The sequence below is a fragment of the Trichechus manatus genome, unplaced genomic scaffold, assembly GCF_000243295.1.
Source record: "Trichechus manatus latirostris isolate Lorelei unplaced genomic scaffold, TriManLat1.0 scaffold00056, whole genome shotgun sequence".
NCBI lineage: Eukaryota > Metazoa > Chordata > Mammalia > Sirenia > Trichechidae > Trichechus > Trichechus manatus.
This window is the reverse complement of record NW_004443992.1, coordinates 9,996,439-10,020,170: the sequence shown is the minus strand read 5'-3', so window position 1 is coordinate 10,020,170 and position 23,732 is coordinate 9,996,439. Positions and strand designations below refer to the sequence as shown.

Sequence of the window (23,732 nt, the reverse complement as noted above, 5' to 3'; positions counted from 1 at the left end):
TCCTTTTCTGAGTTGTTCCTCCCCCATTAACATAAACTCACTGCCTTCTAGGGTCATTTTTAATGACAGGATTAAAAATTCATACTTGAACTAAAATATATGGATATATCATCGTGTGAATGGTCACAATTTATTTAACTCCCAACTCTTGGATTAGGTTGTTTCTGTTTTTTTCCAATTATGAACATCCTCATATTTAACTCTCTGGGCACATGTCCAATTATTTTCTTGGAATATAGCTCTAAACAAGGATTGTTGGGACAAAGAGTAAGTATCTTTTTTAAGCTTCTGACATGTATTGTCAGATTGTCTAAACCAAGGGTACAGTTTCCAGATACTCCCAAGACCACCAGTCCTCTAGGTGCCAGAGATTTTCATAGGTTTTTCCTCTTTTTTTCTAATTTGTGTTTTCCATTAGGAATACATATTGCTTTTATAGTAATAAGATACATTTATTTTTGAAAAGCAGAAAAGAGCCTTATGTAAAATATTTCCACATTTCAGTTAAAGTGAAACTATTACATGAAACAGTGGTCTGAAAAGGCAACACTGAAAGCTCAGGAAAAGATGCATGTTGGATCACGTGACCATTAGGAACTCCAACCCCTACCAAGCTTCCCATTTAAGTAAATGGCACCACCATTCACTCAATTACGAATCCAGAAACCTGGGCATCATTCTTGACTCCCTCTCTTACCTCTCCCCCCATTCTCGGTCACTCCCACACTGCAACATACCTTAATTTCTTTCTAGCAGCCTTGCCACCTTTTGCTGCCAAGCCACCATTATCTTGCTGTTATTGTTAGTTGCCATCCAGTTGATTCTCTTTCATAGCAACCCCAGTGCGCAGAATAGAACCACTCCATAGGGCTTTCAAGGCTGTGACCTTTCGGAAGCAGATCACTGGGCCTGTCTTCTGAGGCAACTCTGGGTAGTTTCGAACCACCAACCTTTTGGCTAGTAGTCAAACGCTTACAGTAACCATTTGCATCACCCAGGGACTCCATTAAATTGCTAAAAACAGCAAGCAACAACAACAAAAACCCAACCCTGTTACTGTCGAGTCAATCCCGACTCATAGTGACCCTATAGGACAGAGTAGAACTGCCTCATAGGGTTCCAAGGCTGTAGTCTTTACATAAGCAGACTGCCACATCTTTGTCCCGTGGATTGGCTGGTGAGTTTGAACCACCAACCTTTCAGTTAGCAGCTGAGCACTTAACCGCTGCACCACCAGTGCTCCTATTAAATTGCTACAGGGCTAGAAATAGTCTAATAGGTCTCCTAGCTTCTATTCTTGCTACACAGCAGTAGTAACCTTTTAGTAACATAAAGTTATATTACTTCACTGCTTAAAACTTAGAAGGGATTTTTTTTCTTCACTTTGACTAAAAGTCAAACTGTTCAAGGCTCGTTGGAGTCCCTGGGTGGTGCAAATGGTTAATATCGTCTTAGTTATATAGTGCTGCTATAATAGAAATACTACAAATGGACGGCTTTAGTTTCTCACAGTTCAGGAAGCTAGAAGTCCGAATTTAGAGCACCAGCTTACGGGGAAGGCTTTCTCTCTGTCAGCCCTGGGGGAAGGTCCGTGTCAATCAGCACAGCCTCTTCTCAGCTCTGCCACAGGCAGGCCTCTCTCTGGCCCTCGGCCCCTCGACCCCACCTCTGCCATGCTCGGACAAGTGTTACAAAGCTTTCTCGCTCCCCTAATAAGTGTCCAGAGGCACCCTACTCGGCCAGGAAGCCTCCTGCCCGAAAGTGATCAGCTCTCTCTCGCTCCATGGGTTGTCTCTGGCGTGTCTCGTGCTAGTCTCCTGGTTCTGCTGCTGCCGTTTCTCTTCTCACTATCTTGTGCTGTCTCCGTGCCAGCTATCTCTCTCTGTGTCTCCTGGTTCTAAGAGGTTCCCAGGGCAGGGACCTTGGGTTCAAAGGATGCGCTCTGCTCCTGTCTCTTCTTCTTGGTGGTATCGACATCCCTATCTCTGCTTGCTTCTCTCTCCTTTTACCTCTTGTAAGATAAAAGGCGTGACTCAAGGCATGACTTGAAAAAGGGTGGTAAGGGTGGTGACTGGGGTAAGGGTGGTGACTTGAGTCATACCCTCTAGTAAGGTGGTGACTGAAGATACACTCTACCCTAACATGCCTCATTAACATAATGGGCGACTCACTCCCAAATGGGACCATAACCACAGGTATAGAGGCTAGGATTTACAACACATCACAAAATGGAAGATAATTACATCAGATCACAAAATGGAGGACAACCACGCAATACTGGGAATCATGGCCAAGTTAACACATATTTTTGGGAGACACAATTCAATACATAACAATGTGCTCATCTGCTAACCAAAAGGTTGGAGGTTTGATCCACCCAGGGGCACCTTGGATGAAAGGCCCGGTGATCTACTTCCAAAAAATTGGCCACTGAAAACTCTATGGAGCACAGTTCTACTCTCACATATACGGGGTCACCAAGAGTTGGAATTCACTCAACAGCAACGGGTTTACTGAAGACACTGATAATTTTATTTTCACCTGGTAAAACTTACCTATTTATAGAAGATGCAATGCCCAACAAACTGAATTTTTTTTCAACAAGCAAAAATCTACCCACCCAGAATGTGACAATGAAGTCAAGGTTTGACCTAGACCATAAACATAAAGCAACAACTTGAAAATGACCCGTAAATTTGGTGAGGTAAGCCACCCATTTTAGAAATACAGACTTCTGAGTTTACCAGATAAAGGCAGAGAACTGCTGAGTGGCGATGGGAGCGCTGAATTTTTTGCAGTTAGTCCCCTGGGAAAAGGTGGGAAGAGGTTGTTTTCTTCCCAGCAAAAAAGAGTAGGCAGCCTACTCAAGCCACCAGTCCTTTTACCCTTGTGACAGTAACCTGCTATGTTTCTAGGACAATAAGCTCCCTATGTTTTGCCACCTCTAACTTCTCCAGAACAAAGTAAGCGAAATGGATTTTCCACTGCTCTAAGGATCAAAGGGATTCTGGGCTTTGAGCTTTATGAATTCCAGTCACGGTTCCTGTTTCCTTGATTTTAGTTTCCATCTGTCTGTCTGACACATACACAAACTCACCCCACTTACACTCAAAGACAAGGAAATATTGTTCCCTAATCTCAACTACATAGGGGCTTGGAAGCTGGCTCACACCTTTGAGATGTCAGCCCTGCCAAGGGTGGAACTTATCTGAAAAATTCAAGGAACTGTTTGAATTATAAAGGAAGTTCTTGCTTTACCTGCTTTAGTTAAAATGTAATCTTAAAAATGGAGAGCTCAGAGTCCAAATCAATTTAATTATTCTGAAACCTTTCAAGGAAGAGATTAATAATTATGTTTACATTTTCGTTTTTAAATTGAGTTAATTTCCTTTCTATTTACCCACTGTTTGTTTGGGACAAGTTTCTTTACTGAGGCTAGAGGAGAGTAGAAATGAAGCTCTTTAAATTTTGCTTTTGGGTAGAGGCTTATTAAGAAAGATGTAGGACAACTGGACTAAACCGAAGCTAAGAAGTTTACTGAATACAACCAAACACTTTGAAGGACAGAGTAGCAGGGGCGGGGGCCTGGGGACCATGGTTTCAGTGGACATCTAGCTCAACTGGCATAACAGAGTTTAAGAAAATGTTCTGCATCCCACTTTGGTAAGTGGCGTCTGAGGTCTTAAAAGCTAGAGAGCCACCATCTAAGATGCATCAGTTGGTCCCAAACCTCCTTGAGCAAAGGAGGATGAATAACACCAAAGACACAAGGAAGTATTAGCCCAAGAGACAGAAAGGGCCACATAAACCAGACACTTCATCAGCCTGAGACCAGAAGAACTAAATGGTGCCTAGCTACCACCAATGACTTCCCTGACAGGGAACGCAACAGAGAGTCCCTGACGGAGCAGGAGAAAAGTGGGGTGCAGAACTCAAATTCTAGTAAAAAGACCAGACTAAATGGTCTGACTGAGACTGGAGGGACCCTGGAAGACATGGCCCCCAGACTCTCTGTTAGCCCAAAACTAAAACCATTCCCGAGGCCGACTCTTCAGACAAAGATTAGACTGGACTATGGCACATAAAATGATACTCGTGAAGAGTGTGCTTCTTAGCTCAAATAGATACATGAGACTGAACGGGGTGCTCCTGTCCAGAGGTGAGATGGGAAGGCAAAGAGGGTCAGGAGCTGGTTGAATGGACATGGGAAATCCGGGGTGGAGAGGAAGAGTGTGCTGTCACAGTATAGCGGGAGTAACTAGAGTCACATAACAATGTATGTATAAATTTTTGTATGAGAGACTAACTTGAATTGTAAACTTTTACTTAAAGCACAACAATAAAAAATAGATAGTAGTGATGGTTATACAATATTGTGGATGTACTTAACACTACTGAATTGTGCACTCAGAAATGGTTACAATGTATATCTTAGTACAATAAAAATCTTTTTTTTAAAGCAATAGAAAAAAAAGAAAGATGTAGGAAAGAGTAGTGTGGAATTACATGTCACAATGACATATTGTTACTTTCTATAAAATTGGCAGCTCTTGTGTTGCTTCAATTTACACATAGTATTCTCAAATTATACAAGTGCATGTTGATTTGCATGACAAACATGTTACTGAAAAGACTATTTGTACTAGATAGCCTGTTTGAAGAAAAGTATTGGCGAATCCTTTTAATTGAAGAACAACTTTCTGTCCTGTAAAGCCAAGTTTTTGGGTAGCAGATTTGCTTAAAGAGAGGCACACCTATACGCTGTATAGTGAAACACAGACCTTTTGAATTCCAGCCTGAATTTCACCTAAGTTTTGGCCTAAAAAAGCCGGTTTATCAGGATTAGTATCATCAATAAGCTTCCCCCAAATGAAATGGCCAGTTAAGTATATTAAAGTTGAAGGCACTGAAGGTCTAATTTGGGTCCCCCTAATTTCAGTGAGGAGCCCTAGTGTCGCACTGGTTAAAAGCTCGTCTGCTAACCAAGAGGTCGGCAGTTCAAATCCACCAGCTGCTCCTTGGAAACCTATGGGGCGGTTCTACTCTTCCTTTAGGAGCACTATAGGTTGGAATCGACTTTTTTTTTTTTTTTTTTAAGGTGAGAATAAACTCAGAGAAAAGTTAGCAATAAATGAGAGTATTTCAAATTAAGACGTGAGAAAAAGGCTAAAGGAAAGGGAATTTTGTAGCTTGAAGAACAAAATACTATAAGGAGATTTTACGTTAACTTTTACATAGATGAAAGCATATCACCAGTTATTTTCTTTAATATAAGAAACAAAAAGAATAAGTAGCCCAGAGTTATAAGAAGAAAAATTTTAGGTGAGAAAGAGTACAAATACTGACTGTGGAGGTACAGGGCTCCAGGGTAAGTTTCTGAGAAGGTTAGTAGCACACTACTCTGGCTGTCCTCTCAAGTTAATTCCAATACACCAAGCAATTCCTCTAGGCGCTTATATTCATGTTATGCCTGTGATGGAAGCTTCTAGAGGAGGGGGCATAAACCCAAAAGCTTACAAAGACTGGGAAAGTAATATAAATGGATAAATCTTGCTGGGTATAAGACACTAGGAACTGCAAGATACTGAGAGAGTCTAGGTCCTACATAATAAAGCATTCAAATAAAAACAAATATTAAATATTATATAGCCAGGCACAACACAGTTGATTGGCTGAGTTCAGCCCTAGGCTTATCATGTTTTTACTCCCTTCCTAGAGAGTAGGAATTATTCTTTTCTTGTATGTCAGGTATATAAATGATACAAGAGAATCCAAAGTAATTGAGAGGAAGGTCTATGCAGAGCATTATTTACGTGTCTTGTTGTTGTTAGTTGCCGTTGAGTCAGCTCTGCATCATGGCAACCTTATGTATAACAGAATGAAACTGTGTGGTCCTGCGCCATCTTCATGATCGTTGGTGTGTTTGAGTCCTTTGTTGCAGCTATTGTGTAATGCCTTCCAACCTAAGGGGTTCATCTTCTAGCACTATATTGGACAATATTCTGTTGTGATCCATAAGGTTTTCACTGGCTTATTTTTAGAAGTAGATAGCCAGGCCCTTTCTTCCTGGTCTGACTTAGTCTGGAAGCTCCGCTGAAACCATGGATGATCCTGCTGGTATTTGAGATACTCATGGGATAGCTTCCAGCATCATAGCAACACCCAAGCTACCACAGTATGACAAACTGACAGGGAATTTTAGTCAAACTGTTAATTGAAGCAATTCTAGCTCTTGGTTTCTTGTTTTAGTTCTTCAAATCAGCTTTGGGCTAGGAATAAAAAATATTTCTGTGTAGATCTCTTTGAAAGGATGCAAGGGTTTTTTCCCCATAGGTCAAAGGTCAATTACTTCCCTTTTTGGTTCTTGCCTACACAATTTACGTGAGGATATCATTCTTGATGTTGCTAACAATTTTCATGCTGAAAGAGGTCCTGTTTCAAAACACATGGGAGTCTTGAATTAAAGTGTTAGAGTAGAAACAGCCTTCAAATCCAAATCGTCTCAGCCCATGAAAAGCACTGGACTCTTCAAATGTAAATGGTGTTCACAGAGCTTGTTCTACTTATTATTCATAAACAATAAGAAAACATTATGAACCAAATTTGACAACTGAGACATCTAGTCTTTGAAAAGAATGGAGAGGCTTCCTACTTCTTAGAACATGAAATAAGAGAGCCGCCTAGTGGTCAAAGTGGTGCACAGACTTACTGGGCACCTGAGGAATGGTGATTTTACTGTTTTAAGGATATTACTGAACAAGTAAGTAGTAGAAACACTTTAGTAAACAGAAAAAAGATAAAACTATTTAACTGAAAAACCCATTTCCAAACCTGCTTACTCTAGCTCACTTCTTTAAAGCCATGCCTGCTGAATGTAGCTTGTGGGTAATACTGGTACTCATTTATTTAAGTTCTTTGTATTCATACGTATGGCACATCTACACGTTCCCTCAGTGCTTATCACTCTGGACAATTTTAACCCCAAATATGTGTCACCAATCTCGAAGAATAACTTGCTGAATGACCTGCAGTTAAATTACTCTGGAGCACATAGAATAACTCAGACGGACTAAGAAGCCTGATTAATAAATGTTAGATGAGAATCTACTTTAAAAATTTAAAAAAGACCATTTCGGTATCTGCGTATCAATTGCCAGTTAAACACTGGTACTTCAGGGACAGAAAAAACTGGTAAGATTTCCTCCTTGATGTGAAAGGTTGACAATCTAGTAAGGAGATAAACGGTAGGTATAAATTGAAGGGTAGAGATGGTAGACGATAAGGCTGAAAGTTACTTGACTGCTGCAACTTGGAATGTCAGGTTGAGGAGCTTGAACGAGTGGAAGTTTGTGAGCAGTCCAGTGACCTGGTTAAGAGCTATCAATGACAAAGATGACTGGTAGCAGAGTACAAAATTACATGGAGTAGGGAGAAACTAAAAAAAGAAGACCTGGTGCAAATCGCAACAGCTCACAGTAAGGCTTTGAAATTCAGCTAAGTAGGGGCAATGGGAGTTAAGACAAGAGAGATATGAGTATTTACTTTAACTTTGTATTAAAAAAAAAACAACAAAACCTCGGGTAGTTCTGGAGTTCTGCACAATGTCTAAAGAGAATAATTTGTTTCCTTAAGTACTTTTTTCTTAAGAAGTTAAGCATATTTTCTATGACATCTTACCTAAATGATTGAATGGTCCAATCTATGGAAAGGTTGCTAAGCAAAGGAAAACTTGCCTTATATCTGTTTATCACAAAATAAATAAATAAGGAATACTTATTTCCTTGAATAGGAATGTTTCTAGGTTTTGCCACCTTTCCTTCTAATTACGTAGAGAGAGAAGAAGAGCTCCAAGGTTGGGAAGTTGAGCTAGACATGGAGAGTGGAAAGCATCCAGCAAAAGAGAAGGGTGGCTCTTCTTAGATTACGTATTTATAATCAACAAAACCTCTTCACCCTCTTTCCACTACCCACTATTTTGGGATGCCTTTTTATTGTTGTTCCTTTTAAGACTGCTCTTTTTTTTTTTTTTTTTGTACTTTAAATGGTTTACAGAATAGTTTCTCATTGAACAGTACACATATTGTTTTATGACATTGGTTAACCCCACGACATGTCAACACTCTCCCTTCTCGATCTTGGGTTCCCTATTACCAGCTTTCCTGTCCCCTCCTGCCTTCCAGTCCTTGTCCCTGGACTGTTGTGCCCCATTAGTCTCGTTTTATTTTATGGGGCTGTCTAATCTTTGGCTGAACGGTGAACCTCAAGGGTGTTTGGCAGCCATACTCCTGTGGTTTCTCCAGTCTCTGTCAGGCCAGTAAGTCTGGTCTTTTTTTGTGAGTTAGAATTTTTGTTCTACATTTTTCTCCAGCTCTGTCTGGGACCCTCTGTTGTGATCCCTGTCAGAGCAGTCAGTGGTAGTAGCCGGGCACTATCTAGTTGCACTGGACTCTGAAGAATGCTCTTGCTATTCATTTTTACAGGTTAAGGACAGAGCCACTCCAAACTGTATTAGTACAATACTACGTGCAACAAGTTGTTCTAAGACACTTCTTCTGTGTCACTTATCCAGGGAAGGCTCTGTTCTGGAAGCATTTCTAGAAATAATAGGTAAAATGTTTCTGCATAGTATTTTCGGAACCAAAAATTTGAACATAGGACGTAATTAACAAAGCAGAATATATCAAAATAGTTCTATTTTAAAACATTTACAGGCGATTTCCTCCATCAGCTGCACATTCCTTGATTTTTCACTTCTTGGAGGGATGATCACTCCCTTGCCAAGCCGGAACCTTGATCTTTACCTTTCCTAAGCTCAGTTTAGCTAGTAGTTTGTTGGGTCCCAGGATTTTCTTTTTAATCCTGACCCGATCTGCTTCCTCTTCCCCAACATCACTGACTCCGTCCGGGTTCAGTTTCTCATCCTGTCTCTCCAGTGCCGTATCAGTCTCCTACCTCCATGTTTCTATACTCAGACACCTTGCTCCCAGTCCATTACTTTATACTATTAGCTGAACTACCTGGTTTTGAAACGCCTGTTTAAATTTTTTCACTGACTTCCGGGATAAGTCCAAACTGTTAGCACATGATGTGATACGGTCCCATCTGGGTCACCTGGGTTCCTCTTGGCCACCTATCTTCAGTCTTCAACCTAGCATTCTACTCTTATCAACCTCCCATCCTCCTGAAAACTCGCTACCCCCTCAGGCCTCTAGGGCTTTGTGAGTGTCGCTCCTTTTGCTTAGAGGGCCATTGCCGGCTTTGACAATGTGAAGTACAGACATAATGGTAGGCCGATAGAGGTAGTTGTTTTGGTATCTGGTAGCTTTTCAGCACCCTCAAATTGATTCATGTTATGTTCCTGGCTACTCTACCTAATCACTGAACCATTTTTATTTTTTAGTTTCCCTTGCCAAAACTTGAAAACTACAAACAAAATGGAAAAAATATATATATATCCTATATATAGAACAGTGATGTAGCAGAAAAAGTATGGGTATTAAACTTAGACATATTCAGGTTAGAATCTCATCTTTACCAGTTCTGTGGCTTCATGCAAGGTATTTAACTTCTCTGAGCCTCAGTTTCTTCATTTATAAAATGGAGACAATAACATATATTTTGTAGGACTGTTGTGAGAATTATCAACAACATATGTAGAGCAACTAACACAGTGTCTGACATATAGTAGGTGGCCAGGAAGTAGCAACTATTGTTCTACCTTTAGCTGATTTTTTTTTAACGTATCATACTGAGTTATGAAAGTCATATTAGATAGAACACTTACTATTCTAGTGCAAAATACTTAAAATATAATACCAGCCATCATAATTTCTGGTGATCTCATAAAATCAAAAGATACAATTACTGTTGTCATTAATATGATCTTTAATAAATGGAATAATGCACCATTTTACAGCAAGCCTTTTTTAAACCTAAAGAACTGTCTTAAAATCTCCTTCTCTAATGTCTCTCCATCAATACACTCTTTTTATTTAGGTTTATAGATATCAAAGCATTTGCTTACTTACAATTATTCATAGAAAACTCTTTAGTGGCTTAATGTCAGCTTTCATAGTGGCATCCATAGATAATACAAAAGAAAAGTGATTTGCTTTATTTCATACTCACACTGATCCATCAAACACAACTTATACAGCATAGCAAGGTCTCAGACAGCTTATACAAAAGCAAAATAACTGAAAGTAATTATTCATAAATCCATATATGATATTCTATCTGTAATGTAAGAGCAAAACACACCAATAAAAGATACCCGTTAACAAGAAAGAGGGTTCTGAGGAATTGCCAATATTTTTTAGACTTTCTTTTTCCAGAAAAGCATCCTCAGAAATGAATGTTCCGTAGCTTATGTTTCTCCTGTCCATTCAGAAAAAGCATGGCAGCTGCACATCTCCATGTTTCAGCTACTACAACACCCTAACAGTTAGTGTATTTTACAATTATCCATGTATCTTCATTGGAAAAATTAGCAACAGAAAACTAGGGATGATTCCAGCTTATACAAACACTTATACAATATAATCTCTATGGAAGTGAAATGACAAAGCATACAAAACTGTTCAAATAAATAAATGTGACCAGAAAAAAGTCACAGAAGCCAAGCAATTCAGTGTCAAACAGGGACCTAACTATCTTTGAAATGCATCTTTCAGTAATTTAGTTTTTTACTAATTAAATGTTGTTTGAAAATGTTTATCCCTTACATACTTAAGAGGATTGGTAATAAGGCGGAGAGCCTGAGACAAGAGACTGGTTACAAAGGACGCCACTGCTAGGATTTTAAGTACACAGCATACAAATTGGAGCTTGAAATTGATTAAAACGAAATTTCTATTTGGACGTGACAGTGTGTTAAATACACTGGGTAAATTACCATAAGTTACTTTTCAAAAAAAAAGGAAGCTATTACTAAAGCTGTAAGTTTATTAGCTCACTTTTAGAAGAAAGTTTTACAATATTAAATTTCCTCTTGAGAAAATTCTACCTCACAGAAACTACTTTATTAAGTTCTCACATTAAGAAATGTTACAAAATAAAATAATTTGTCCCATCATGTATAACCATTTAACCAACGGACAGAAATGGTTTGAAGAAGGTGCTTCAACTCTAAGGCCTAAATTTGCTCCAACACGTAGCCAATTAGTTGAGTCATTCTTTCTATTAAGTAATTATAGAACTGGGCAAGTTTTTATGATTAATGAAATCTGTTATTATGTCTGTATAAATTATAGCAAATCATAAAATGAAACATTAAATGAACTGTGCAACAAACACTTTATTCAAATGAGTTCAATTGCTTATTTGCTATTAAACTTTTTCAGTGTGTAAAGGGATGAAAGGGGCCCTGAGTTTTTAAGTATTATTATGTCTATATAGTGAGTTTAAAACATGAAAATGTTTCCAAAATCTAAAAGTACACATAAAATGGAAAAAAAAAACAAAAAACCTCACACATGTTGCCTTTTAAAACACTGAAAAAAGTCAAGTTGTAGTTTAAAATACAGTATTTGTTTAAACTGGATGCCCTAATGATGTGATTTAGTTCTAAAGATTCCCTCTCTCATATTCAGATTTAAATATCTGGACTTCGAATTAGGTTTTAAAATTGAATGTGTATGTTTCACGACATTTAATAGTACACTATGAACATTACAGTAGTAACAGAATTGGAATTTTCAAGATACAATATGTTTATTTTGGGCATAATTTTAATATAAACATAAATTCTTCCTAAGTATTTAATTTCAAATTTATCTGCCATGAGATAAATTCCTAAATTTTTCTTTCTATACATAAATGCTAAATTTTAACCAGTCACTTACTCAAAAATTAAAATTGTTATAGCCCAGTCTATGTCGCAATACAAGCATTTCAAACGTGGTCTACAAAAATGTTCATAGGTAATACCTGATTTTTTAGGGCTTGCTGTTGAAAGTGAATCTTGCATTTTAGTGTTTGATATAATATTTGATACAAAGAAATATGTAAAACGTTGTGGCTCAATAATAACACTAAGCTTGCTGCAATACAGATTAAAAATTTTAACGGCAAAATAATGACATACAATTCTGCATGCATGGCTTTTTCGTTATAACTAATAAGAATATAAAATTACAAAACTCCACAACTTAATAGAAAATGTTAGGTAATACAAAACTTAAATTAAGTGCTGATTTTGCTGATCGTCTGATGGTTGAATCCACTGTCAAATGGTAATATCTTAATTCTCAATTCTATCGAACTACTGAACTTAACTAGAGCAATTAATTTGAATATAACAAAATATAATTTTGTGTTTTAAAATATAAATTAAGTCATGATAATATGACTCAGGAGAAAAAAACTGAAGGACTAAAGCAATTTTGTCTGAAGAACTGAGACTTAGACATTGAGAGGCCTGAACCACACTGGAGAATAACAAATGCTGGAGAGGATGACCAACTGCTCTCTCTCTCTCTTTTCTATTGGGTAAGAAAAACAGATTTAAAATGAGGAGGCAGGATACATATGAAGAAAGCTTTCCTGACTTGCAAGTCAGGTAACCAAAGGATAGAGTAAGTCAGATATAAACTATGAAATGATTCAAGGAAAGTACTGGCCAGGTGCAGCAGAAAGCCCTGTGAGTTCCTATTTTCTTGTATATTAATTTAATCTGGGACCTGTGGAACAGCCCTCTTTTGATAACAGCTTTTGTGTAACTAGCTCCAACAGTGACTTGCCAGATTTACTTAAGCAAGGAATACATTTGGTAGGGATGACGTAAGGTAGTTTTTGCTGAAGTTTGCATAGTTCCAGATCTAAAAGTTAAAATGCAATTTTATTGAGGAGTGAATTGCCAGTAAACTTTAAGGAGTTAGCTGGGAAGATAAAGCAATCTGTGAAGTTATGTAATAACTTCCATATAACTGGCAACATAAATTTATAAAATATTATACAGAAATATAATCTCAAGTTCTGAGCAAACTACCACCAGTGAAATATTCATGCCCATAAATATTAAAAAAAAAAAAAGTTAATTGAAATATTTTTCCATTTTAAATGTCTCGAGAGAGAGGTTTACAGAAGCTAGAAACCAGCCTACACCTGGTCTTCTATTTGGCTTTAAAAGCCAAATTTGGAAATGTTTTAAGTAAAAATCCTTGCCAAATTTTGTGATTATTCCCATTGAAACACATACTTACTTGAGCATTCCTTCCTCTCATGAATTCGAAACTAACGTATATTTTCTGGAACAACTGGATACATGTAAGGAAGCTATACTAGACTCCTTTATTAAAAGGACAGTATCCTTGTATCCTTCCTACATCCTACTCAATTAGTTCCCTTGGTAAGTAAGTTTTCTAAAGTCACTAGAAGCAGATAATTTTCCAGATGGAGTCAAAGAACTGATGAGACTGGAAAGTTCATGTTAAAGTTAATTCCTCCAAATCTAGCATGGGATTCATTTAGGAAAAAGTCTCAATTCCCACAAGTTACCTTCACTTTTTCCTTAAAATCTACTTTACCTTTAGTTCTGTAATCTAAGAATGTTAGGAGTGAAGAGAGGTGAAATGATTTTAAGACTCATGATGGCAGATATGGGACTGAATTTTGTCTTGAATTAGTAATTATTTCTCAAGCAACAATCAGCACAGACATGTCTGCATGTCATATGTTTGCCTAACTTCTAAAATCATTAAGATAATTGGTTTGGCTTATATACAAACCACATTTGTGATGGAGCATAATAATGACTGAATTTCCTACAAAAATGTCAGCACAGTACACATCCTGCCATACAGCCCTATAAAATATAACAGGTGGAAATCCTGGGCACTAGTAAAATAATCTTAATTCTAAGAATTCAAAACTACGTTCAGCAAACCAGCTGAATAAATGGTTAAGTGTTGTTAACATCTAATTCATAAGATGGCCAAGAAGAGAAGGTTTATATACAAGTCACAAGCATCTTGGACAGCAAATTGGAAAATTTAGGCTGTCTTTAGCTAAATGATAGAAGAATATGAGTGAGAATCATGGTTTAGGAGATAAACACCTAAACCTAAAATTTGGGGATTTGTGTTTTCCTCTTAGCTTTCTATTTTCCAGAGAAATCTTAGTCAAAACGTAATTAGATAATATCTTTTGCGTACTCTGAGAATCCGGATTAAAAAAAGTGTAAGATCTTTATTGTTCATAAATTGATAGAAAATAATTTGTGCTTATTCAAAAAAAGATGTCCCTTATTTGACAGAAAGTGCTTTACTTAAAAAAAACATGCAGAGTTTGTTGTTTTAGATTATTAATAATGAAAGAAGCAGGGGGAGCTTAAAAAAAAACTGATTTGAAGGATACATAACATGTTATCACTAAAAGGCATACTCTAATATAATGTATATAACAAATGCTGATCACATATTGAAGATCATGTGAAAAGCTGGCAAAAGGAGAAATTATGAAAATAGGATTAGCAAAGCAACGCACTAGTTTGAAAAGAGAGGTAAGTCTCAGTCTGCTCAAACAGGTAGATTTGGCAGCAACCTTTCCTTCCACAGGGATCTGGCATGCCAGTTGAACGATTTTTTTACACAGTGTTTTAGGTCATGGGATGAGAATCATTTTCGGTTAAAGTCACCAGGTTTTGCTTGGGAACAAAATTTTTAAAAGATACTTACAGGTTCAAAACTATGAATTACTTTTGAAGTTATTTTAAACAGGAAATTTAATTTTATTTGAGTCAAAGATGGCCTATTCAGAGAATGAAAGCTGTAATACTATATTGTATTAACCATCTACCTACTTAAAAATTTCATATAAGTATAGCTCTATAAGTTTTGATAAAAATGTACTTCTTAAATAGATGAATATGGAATATGAACATACATATAAAAATAAAATAAAATGGAAAAAAGCTAATATTTGATTTCCTCTATTTTGTTCTATGCTCTCTTATGAACTTCCAAAACCAGAACCAAGTATGTTTCTTAAAATGCCTGGAAGGAAATGTTTACGATTTGGAAGGTTTAAAAAAATGGCATTTCAAATCAGGTTTTGGTGGTTCCTTCTTTAGAGCCCTTTGAGACAATGTTTCTGCATTCTCCACGATAAGGAGAGAGAAAGCATGAAATCGGGTAGCTGCTTTCACCTGTGCAAAATTCACTGTCATAGAACTGACCTGCCAAAAGTATGGTGGGTGGGGAGTTGGGAGAATAATGTTCATATTATGGAAGAATGTATGTCATATTAGGAAGAGAGCTTACAAGAAAGCTTATTTGTGGCCTATAAACTATTGCACATTCAAACAAAACACAAGAGAAAAGAATGTCCAACAGATAATATGTTCAGGTACATACCAACATATAAACTACCTTGTGCCCAGAAATAAAACATGGATACCAGACACCACTGCAGTTAAACCTGTCTTAATTTGCTTTTGTTTTAATGACCTTCAGAAACTGGTCCAAACTGATTATCAGCAATACATTGTTTTTGCTTTTTTTTTTCTTAAAAAAATATTTTGAGACCACTTTTGATACACACACATATAATTCTGTGGTCATAACAGACAAATATAACTTTAGCGAGACTAAACAAAAGTGCAAAACTTAAAAAAAAAGAATTAAAAAATATGGAAGCATAAGCTAAAATTTTCTGCATAGCTGAAATCTATTTAAAGCAAGTTCTTGTTGCAAGGATGGGAGGGGGTGCTGACAGGAGGACAAAGCAGTTTTTTTTAATGTCTTCTGCATGTTTAAATGATGCAAAAAATAATTTCACTCCGTAGGCTTGAAAATATTTCACAGACAGTTCATTCCTATATCTTTAGACACCATGGTTGTGGCAGTGCCTCCTTCTGCAAGGTAAACAGCGGTGCTAGATTTGGAATGAACTGCCCTGTCACTGCCATTGTTGTTGACCTCACAGTCCAGTGCTTCAGTGGAGATGACCCAGGTGGAAGGGCGCCACCGCTTAAGAGAATAGGGAGTTTTCACACGTTTCTTGATCTTTTCACCTGATCCTGATTTGCCATCTTGTGTTGACTCACCTACCAAAAATAAAAATACAGAAAAATGAACTCTATACAAAGAAACTATTCTGAAGTACAGGCTCAGGGTTTAAATTACTTAAGAACAGGTCAAAACCAATGTCTGCAGGAGGAACTAATGGACGTTTGTTAAAATTGATGATGCCAGGCAATATTTGTCTAGGCAAAGCCTAACCAATTTATTTTTGAGACGCTTTAAGTCAATTTTTTTTTTAACTGGTTGAATTATTCTATATGGCAAAGAAGAAAACAATATAGGAAAAACGAAAAACAGAAGAAATTCAAAGTTCTCAACTGTATTCTAAATCCTTTGGTTATTGATAGAGGTTCTAACTTAGCAAAACACATTTAATCATTCCACTTAATGCTCAAAGTGGGGCAAATTTTAAAGGTACCTGGCATATAATATTTTTCAGAATGGCAGAAATACTAGAATACAAATTTTCTAGAAATTCCCTCTCCCCATACCTGACAAGATGTTTTTTTTTTTTACTCAAACAGAGCCCTGCAACAATTGGTCTATGATAAAAGCCACTCGAGAAAGGGGCTAGAGTGTACTAATTATGTTTTGAGACCTGTAGCCTTCCTTTCACCCATTCTGTAGCTCTGGACAACCACAAAACATGGCTTTTTTCTCCTATGAGTGCTGTCAATCTAAAAGAGAAACCATTTGTATAATGATGACCGTTACAAATTTTGTGGCAAGCTCTCTTGTTTTGTGTTGTAATTCCTTTGGGGCCAGAAACCAAGTATCAATTTATTTGTTTAAATTGCTATGGGGCCCACCCCACGATACTACTGGCATGTGGGGGACTCAACTCATAACTCTAGAAAAAGATAACAACAAAAAAACTAAGATCAACTTCACAGTTTCTGGTCACTTTTCTGAATTTTCTCTGGATTTTAAAGGTTTATTAATGTTAGTCTGATAAAATCTTAATGTAGATACAATGATATTAATATGCAAACAAACTTTCTCAAAAGTTATACTGATATCATTTTAGTTGCAGCTTTTCAACTACTGCGTATTTTCTTAACCACCTCTACCATTCACAGCAAGTACGTGAGGTGCATTAAAAGCAGCAGCCTCATAAGGTACACATTAAATTGGTAATTATTTGGAGTACTGTAACACTGACTTTTTAATTATCAATGACAAAAATTTTACTTTATTCTCTTTACAATAGTCTAATTACTTTTGAGGGCTACCAAATAGTTTCTTACTTTATTTCCAAAAGTGGCAAAGGTAAGATAATCACTAATTGAAATGCAATCTGATTTCATCTAAGCAGTTAATTAAATGGTCCCAAAAGACACACAGAAGAGATTAAATGGTGCTTCCACTTACACTGTATACTGCTACCATCTAGGATATTTGTGGCTGAAAGATCCAGAGAATTAGGCCTCTGTGCTCTTCTGGGCTTTGATGGTCCAGGATCCGTTACTGTGCTTGGAACACCCTGTGTAAGAACATCTTGCTCTGAACATGGATTACTGTTGTTGTTATTGGAATTAGTTCGGCCACCTTCTAGGGGTCGCTCCCTCCTGTCCACAAGACGATCCAGGACACCTTCATCATGGCTAGCCTGTTGTTCTCGTCTCAGTAAAGGTTCATGTTCATCAGGACTGGAATTAATATTCAGCCGGGAATCCTCACCAGTGAACTGACTCTGCAGCATTTCTTGGGCCCTGTGTGCCACTGTGTTGGCCGTCTGGCCAGATGGTACTACTCCATTGGCATACTGGGTTGTGGCAACATGTGAGTTAACGTTGTGGTTTCTACCTGCCACTCCATTCATGGTGACTGTCACCACATGAGGTTCTGCAGCATTGATTGTATTCATCTTGGCAACTCCAGTTTCTACTTGTTTCAAGTTTGATTTGTGCTTGCTGCCAAATTTCAGTCGGGGCTCCTTTGTTGAATTTTTGGTGTTCAAAGGCAAACTAGTAGGTCTCTTAGGAAGGTTTTGCTGCTTGGGGAGAGGATAAATCTGAGCAGGTGGGACATCAGGAATTAAACATGCTTGGCCATTTGTAGCCTGTGTGAAGTCCTGCTGTCCAGTCACTTCTACTGCAAGCTTTATGAGTGGGTAAAGCAAGCTAGAACTGGTACTGCTCAGTGGATCTGGCCCACTGAACTGTTTAAGAGAATGTTCCATGAGATTCTCATCAGAGCTTTCCTTGAGGTTCTTATCAACTTCTTTTGGGTCTAGCTTGTTGGTCTCCAAGTCTTCCTCTGTCAGCTGTAAGCAGACAGGGGTTGGCCCAATCGGCTGTGCGACATTTGTGGCAGGCAGATTTGTTTCATCTGAGTATGGCATCTCAGATATAGTGGTCATGCCAGTGCTTGGAGTGAGGCCAGTGGTGTTTGTGGTTGTGTTGGTAGACAGGCTGGTGACGCTTGTTTCAGGGCTGGGGATTCGAGCTTGTGCTTGCTGTCGTTCATAGTTAATTGAGTTTCGGTTCTTCTCCCCTATAGTCAAAGGTGTGCTGGACATCGAATGCTCAGAGGAAATATTCTTCACAATGCTGTCAGTGTGATGGATAGAGTCTTCAATGTATGAGGAAGAAGAATAATCTGGATAAGGGCCAATCTTTGGCACACGCCTATTATGTGACAGGTTGCTTAAAGAAAGAAAAAAAAGTGTCATATTGAGAAAGTACATTTATGACAAATTGTTCTCTCCAAGTTTAACACCTCTGATTTTAAAGTCTGAGCTACTTTTTATTTTATTCACAACCCACATTATTTTAGATGTTATTTAAAATTCTAATTAAATAATCAAGTGTCAATATCTTGCTAATGTGATAGTTTTATATGAATTAAGCCCAGAGAAAAACCTATGTGGATCCAGATATTTTTACACATATTCATTACTTTGGTTTACAAGGGTTAATTTAAAAATCTCCCCATATCATCACTAAATGTATCTTTATGAACTATATATTAAAGATGCTTGCACAACCAGACATTAAATTCCATGAGAGGAGGAACCATGGCATCTGTTTCTTTTGTACCCTCATAATTCTACATACATAGTGTCTCCTTAACAAATATGCTATCAATTAAGGTCCAATGGCCAAATGGCACAAAGAACATAAGCTTTTAAGTTGTTCCAAAGTGCCTCCATTAAAAGGCATAATCTAGCAATAAAGTGTATTTTCCAGGGATAGTCTGAGTCATACAAGTGAAAGTCCTAAAGCCTAGAGCATAAGGCAGAATGGGATACTCAGATAAAAGATTAAGGATTCAGAATTGCTCTCTAGTTATCAGGGTTCTTCACAGTCGTGGATACTTCCTGGAAGTGATGGTTCTTGAGCATCACATTGTAATATATTAATACTATTTTTAAAAATCTGCTTAAAATAAAAACGGGTAGCTTTAATTAAAACAATCAAGGTATAAACATTGGGAACATTAATACATATAAGTGTTTTAGGAGAAAAGCAGCAAAGGAAATTGATGAAGTTATGAGGAGAATAAGGAGCGGAAGAAGAAAAGCTGTTGTACAGCACAGGAAAGGGTGCTGAGGAGGCCTGGAGGGTAAGATTCAGGAAAATAAAGCCTATAGAGAGAATGAATTGGGGATGAGCTGATGAGCTATGATTTAAGGGAACCTATTTAATAGTAACTGGAGATGAGTGTGCACAGGGTAGAGCTGAATCGCAGAGGAGGCAAAGGATGGCCAAAGCAATGGGGAGCATCAAGGGTTTCTTCTTACTTTCCAAGAAAAGTTCAAAAGTACTTAAGGTAAAAGTAGCTGACTCTTGAGAGAGGTACAAATAGCATACTACAGCAAATGGAAAATATAGGGATAAGAGGGAATGGAAGCAGAAGACTGTCCTTGCATATGTATAAAGGGAGAAAATTTATATTAGAATTGTTAGTATCTATCCTCCTTGACTTGTTGATGTATAAGGTTTAAGGATTCATATGCTGAAGCCAATTCAATCCAAACATAAGCAGTGTAAACCCAATTTGTGGCCCGTAGTCCATAACTTGCTCTCAGAAATTAGAACAAAAGAAAATAGCAAAGAAATGGGTTCAAGAATCCAGTGTATTTTTATCTCAGTTTTCTCTTATAACTCTTTTCTGGACACCTTTGTGAAATTTTTTTAACATGCATTGGATTAAACAACAAATTCATAGATTTTTTTTTCAAACATGGAACAAAGAACACAGATGATACAGTCTGAAATTTCCTAGTAGGAATTAAATAAAAACTCTTTTATTTAGAACCAAAAGTCACAGTTCCAACAAAGAAATGTTTCAAAAATAATGTTTATGATAGGATGGAAAGAACTTTAAATTGCCTTCATGTAAAATTTGTAGTATATTCTATAAGAAAAAGCATTTGATAGGAAATGGAGAAACCTTGTCCTCCAGTGAAACAGTGATTACATATATAGGCAAGTTCATGGTTTCATTTCCATTAAAAGAAAAAAACAGCAGGAGGATGGAATAATAACAAAGGATAAATGAGATAATATATGTAGAAGTATTTATAAACTTTTGGAACTATGAAAATGTTTTACCTTTATTATTGTAGGGAAGTTGGAACATTAATAGAGAAAGACTAATTTCTTTTACTCTATCTTTAGATATAAAAAACACAGATTCCATCTTGCCAAACAAAATTCTTAGTAGAAAAATGAGAATATTAAAAGAAAAATGATAACTCTAGATCGTATGAATTAATAACTGCACTCTTAAGCTAGTTTAACAGTATTTACTTTCTGTTCTTTGGTCTCAGTTTCCCATACTGATTGATAAATGTCAAACCCTTTAAGGTCTTACCGCTCGTTCTGCATAGCAGTAGACATTGGATTGACTGTTGGGCTCACAGATTTGTTTCTTTCCCATATCATCATAAGTTCAGCCATCCTCTCCTCAGCACACTGGGCAGTAAGCCGAGCCTCTGCATCTTGGTCCCAACAGTCTTCGATTGTCTCCTTGAGTGACCTCACTGCCTGTAATACAAAGTACGTGTTAAATGGTGTTGTTTTTTTTTAAATGAATTTGTATTGAGCTTTTTAGTTTACAACATGAGGTAAAAGAAAATCCATTTTCAATATTTTACATAGCTATAATAAAATATTTTAGTCTTCGGGGATTTGTAATGGATCACTTTTCTCCAAAGGTGAGGAGCAAGTAAGTAAGCAAGCAAACTTTAACTTAACCCCTTGAAGAAATATCCACAAGAGTAAACAGCTATATAAGGTAGAGATGTTTATGTCATTATCGTTGATTTGGAACATTATTATTTCAATCAATAGCCACCAATTTCATTTCAAAAATAAATTTTGAGTTTCATGGAATTGTGGCACCAGATTATCTTCAATCTCCAAGTGAGCCTTTTCTCCTTTACTCCTAGTCAAGACTGCTTCATCTCTACCTTAAAACTTAAAGGTGTGGCATCTTCTTCTTCTGTAAACTAGTTTGGTAGTATCAAAAAGAGTTCCATTTTGTAGCATTCCTATATATTAGCAATGAACAACAGTCTCCCTTTTTCGGGAAGATTAGTTTTAACTCCCTTTTTAAAAATAGATTTTGTATATTTTGGTGGACCTCATCCTTCAGACTTTTTTTTGGGTTTGTCTTTATTATGCTTCAAACTTTTCACCTGCTCGGGTATTTATACTTCCTGTATCTTTAAAACACTTACTTTCAAACACATGATTTTAGGCTATGATCATCATATTTAGGAAAGACAACTACAGGATGCTCAGTTAAATTTGAATTTCAGATAAATGATGAATAATTTTTTTAGTGTAAGTATATTTCATGAAATACTTTATCTGGGTATTTTATCTGGCAACCCAGACTTCTTAAATATGACACCAAAAGCATGGCCCATAAAAGATAAAAAATGGTTTAGTTTGACTTCAACAACATTAAAACCCTCTGCTTTTGTAAAGAGATTGTTAAGAGAATGAAAAGAGAAGTCACAATCTGAGAAGTATTTGTAAATCATATATCTGATGAAGGAAAAGAAGGGACAAGGACGGCAAATAAACACATGAAAAGATGCTCAACATTATTAGTCATTAAGGAAATGTATCTTAAAACTACAATGAAATAACACTACACAGCTATTAAAAAGTCTAAAATTAAAAAGACTGGCCAGACCAAATGTTGGGGAGAATGTGGAGGCACTGGAACCCCCATACACTGCTGGGAATATAAAATGGTACAACCACTTTGGAAAACCATTTGGTAGTTTCTTTAAAAGTTGAACATATATCCACTATATGATTCAATCATTCTACTATTAGGTATTTACCCAAGAGAACAAAAGCATCTGTCCATACAATGACTTGTACATGAATATTCAAGCAGCTTTATTTGTAATAGCCCCAAACTGGAAACAAACCAAATATCCATCACCAGGCAAAGAGAGAAACAAATTGTAGTCTATCCTCCAGACAATGGAATACTCAGCATTAAAAAGGAGTAAAGTACTGATACACACAAGATGGATGAATCTCTCAAAATAATTATGCTGAGTGAAAGAAGCCAGACCAAAAACAACATACTATATGATTCCATTTATATAAAATTCTAGAAAATATAAACTAATCTCTAATGACAGAAAGCAGTGGTTGCCTGAGGATGGGGTGGAGAGGCAGGAACGAGAGAGGTGGGAGAAAACGATTACAAAGGGGCACAAGGAAATTTTGGGAGTAACTGACATGTTCACAATCTTGATGGTGATGGTTTTAATGGTATACAGATGACACAGACATGTCAAAACTTATGATTGTACACCTTAATATGTGTAGTTTATTGTATGTCAATTACACCTCTTCAAATGTTAAAAAAATTTTAAAGAGGAGAAACAAGAATGGAGAAAAATATAAATAGGCGAAATCAGATGAATGCTTTGATAGAGGACTAACTGGTGATAATAACAGAATAAAATTAATCCAGTAGATATGGAGGAAATAAAAAATATATAACATTTGTGTAAATGAGTTAAGGGAGGCATCATTACTAACACCAATGAGGAAAGACAAACAGAAAAAAAAAGGGGGAGGATAGGAAAGTAAGACAAGCAACTTTGTCATTTTTACCTTTTCTACTTAACGGCAGTATAATGCAAGTTGGGGGTCACTGGTGGGTCATAAAATCAGCTTAGAGGTTTGGGACCAGCATTTAAAACCAGGGCTTTGAACCAGTTTGTTCCAGTTTGAACCCCTGGTGAGAATTTGCATTTCTAACAAGTTCCCAGGAAGTTATACATAAGAATCACCTGGGGATCTCGTTAAAATGTAGATTCTGATGCAGTATATCTGGAGTGGAAATGCAAAACTAAGACTAAGGAATAAAGACAAGACAATTTGTTTTAATCAGGGAAAGAGAACAAGCCAGCATTTTACAGAGGCTAAGAAATGGAGAGTTATGAATTTGGAAAGAAAAGAAAATATGGAGAATGGTGTTGTAGTTGAGCAAATTATACCTAAATATTTTCACAGGTGAGCAAAAAAGCTATTTCAAAAATAAACTTGGGGAGGGGGAGCGCGGACCTCGTACCATCAAGAAAGCAGTGCCAGGAGCAGAGCGTGTCCTTTGAACCGGGGTCCCTGCGCAGAGAAGCTCCTAGTCCAGGGGAACACTGATGAGAAGGCCAACAAAGAGAAAAAGCCTTCCCCTGGAGCTGACGCCCTGAATTTGGACTTTTAGCCT

At 37.0% G+C, this 23,732-nt stretch overlaps 1 protein-coding gene across 2 annotated transcripts in view; it reads right to left on the bottom strand.

The window, feature by feature from the left end:
• Positions 1-8,363: 8,363 nt before the first annotated feature.
• Positions 8,364-23,732, bottom strand: part of BMPR2 (bone morphogenetic protein receptor type 2) — a 173,131-nt gene continuing 157,762 nt past the window's right edge. The window contains exons 11-13 of one of the 2 annotated variants that reach the window (XM_023733002.1): positions 20,844-21,016; positions 17,394-18,670; positions 8,364-16,048 (exon numbers count right to left, since the gene is read on the bottom strand). In XM_023733002.1, coding sequence (XP_023588770.1) covers positions 15,798-16,048; positions 17,394-18,670; positions 20,844-21,016 — 1,701 coding nt within the window. In that variant the 3' untranslated portion in view covers positions 8,364-15,797. The remainder of the gene's footprint in view (positions 16,049-17,393; positions 18,671-20,843; positions 21,017-23,732) is intronic. The other variant, XM_023733003.1, reaches the window with a different exon arrangement.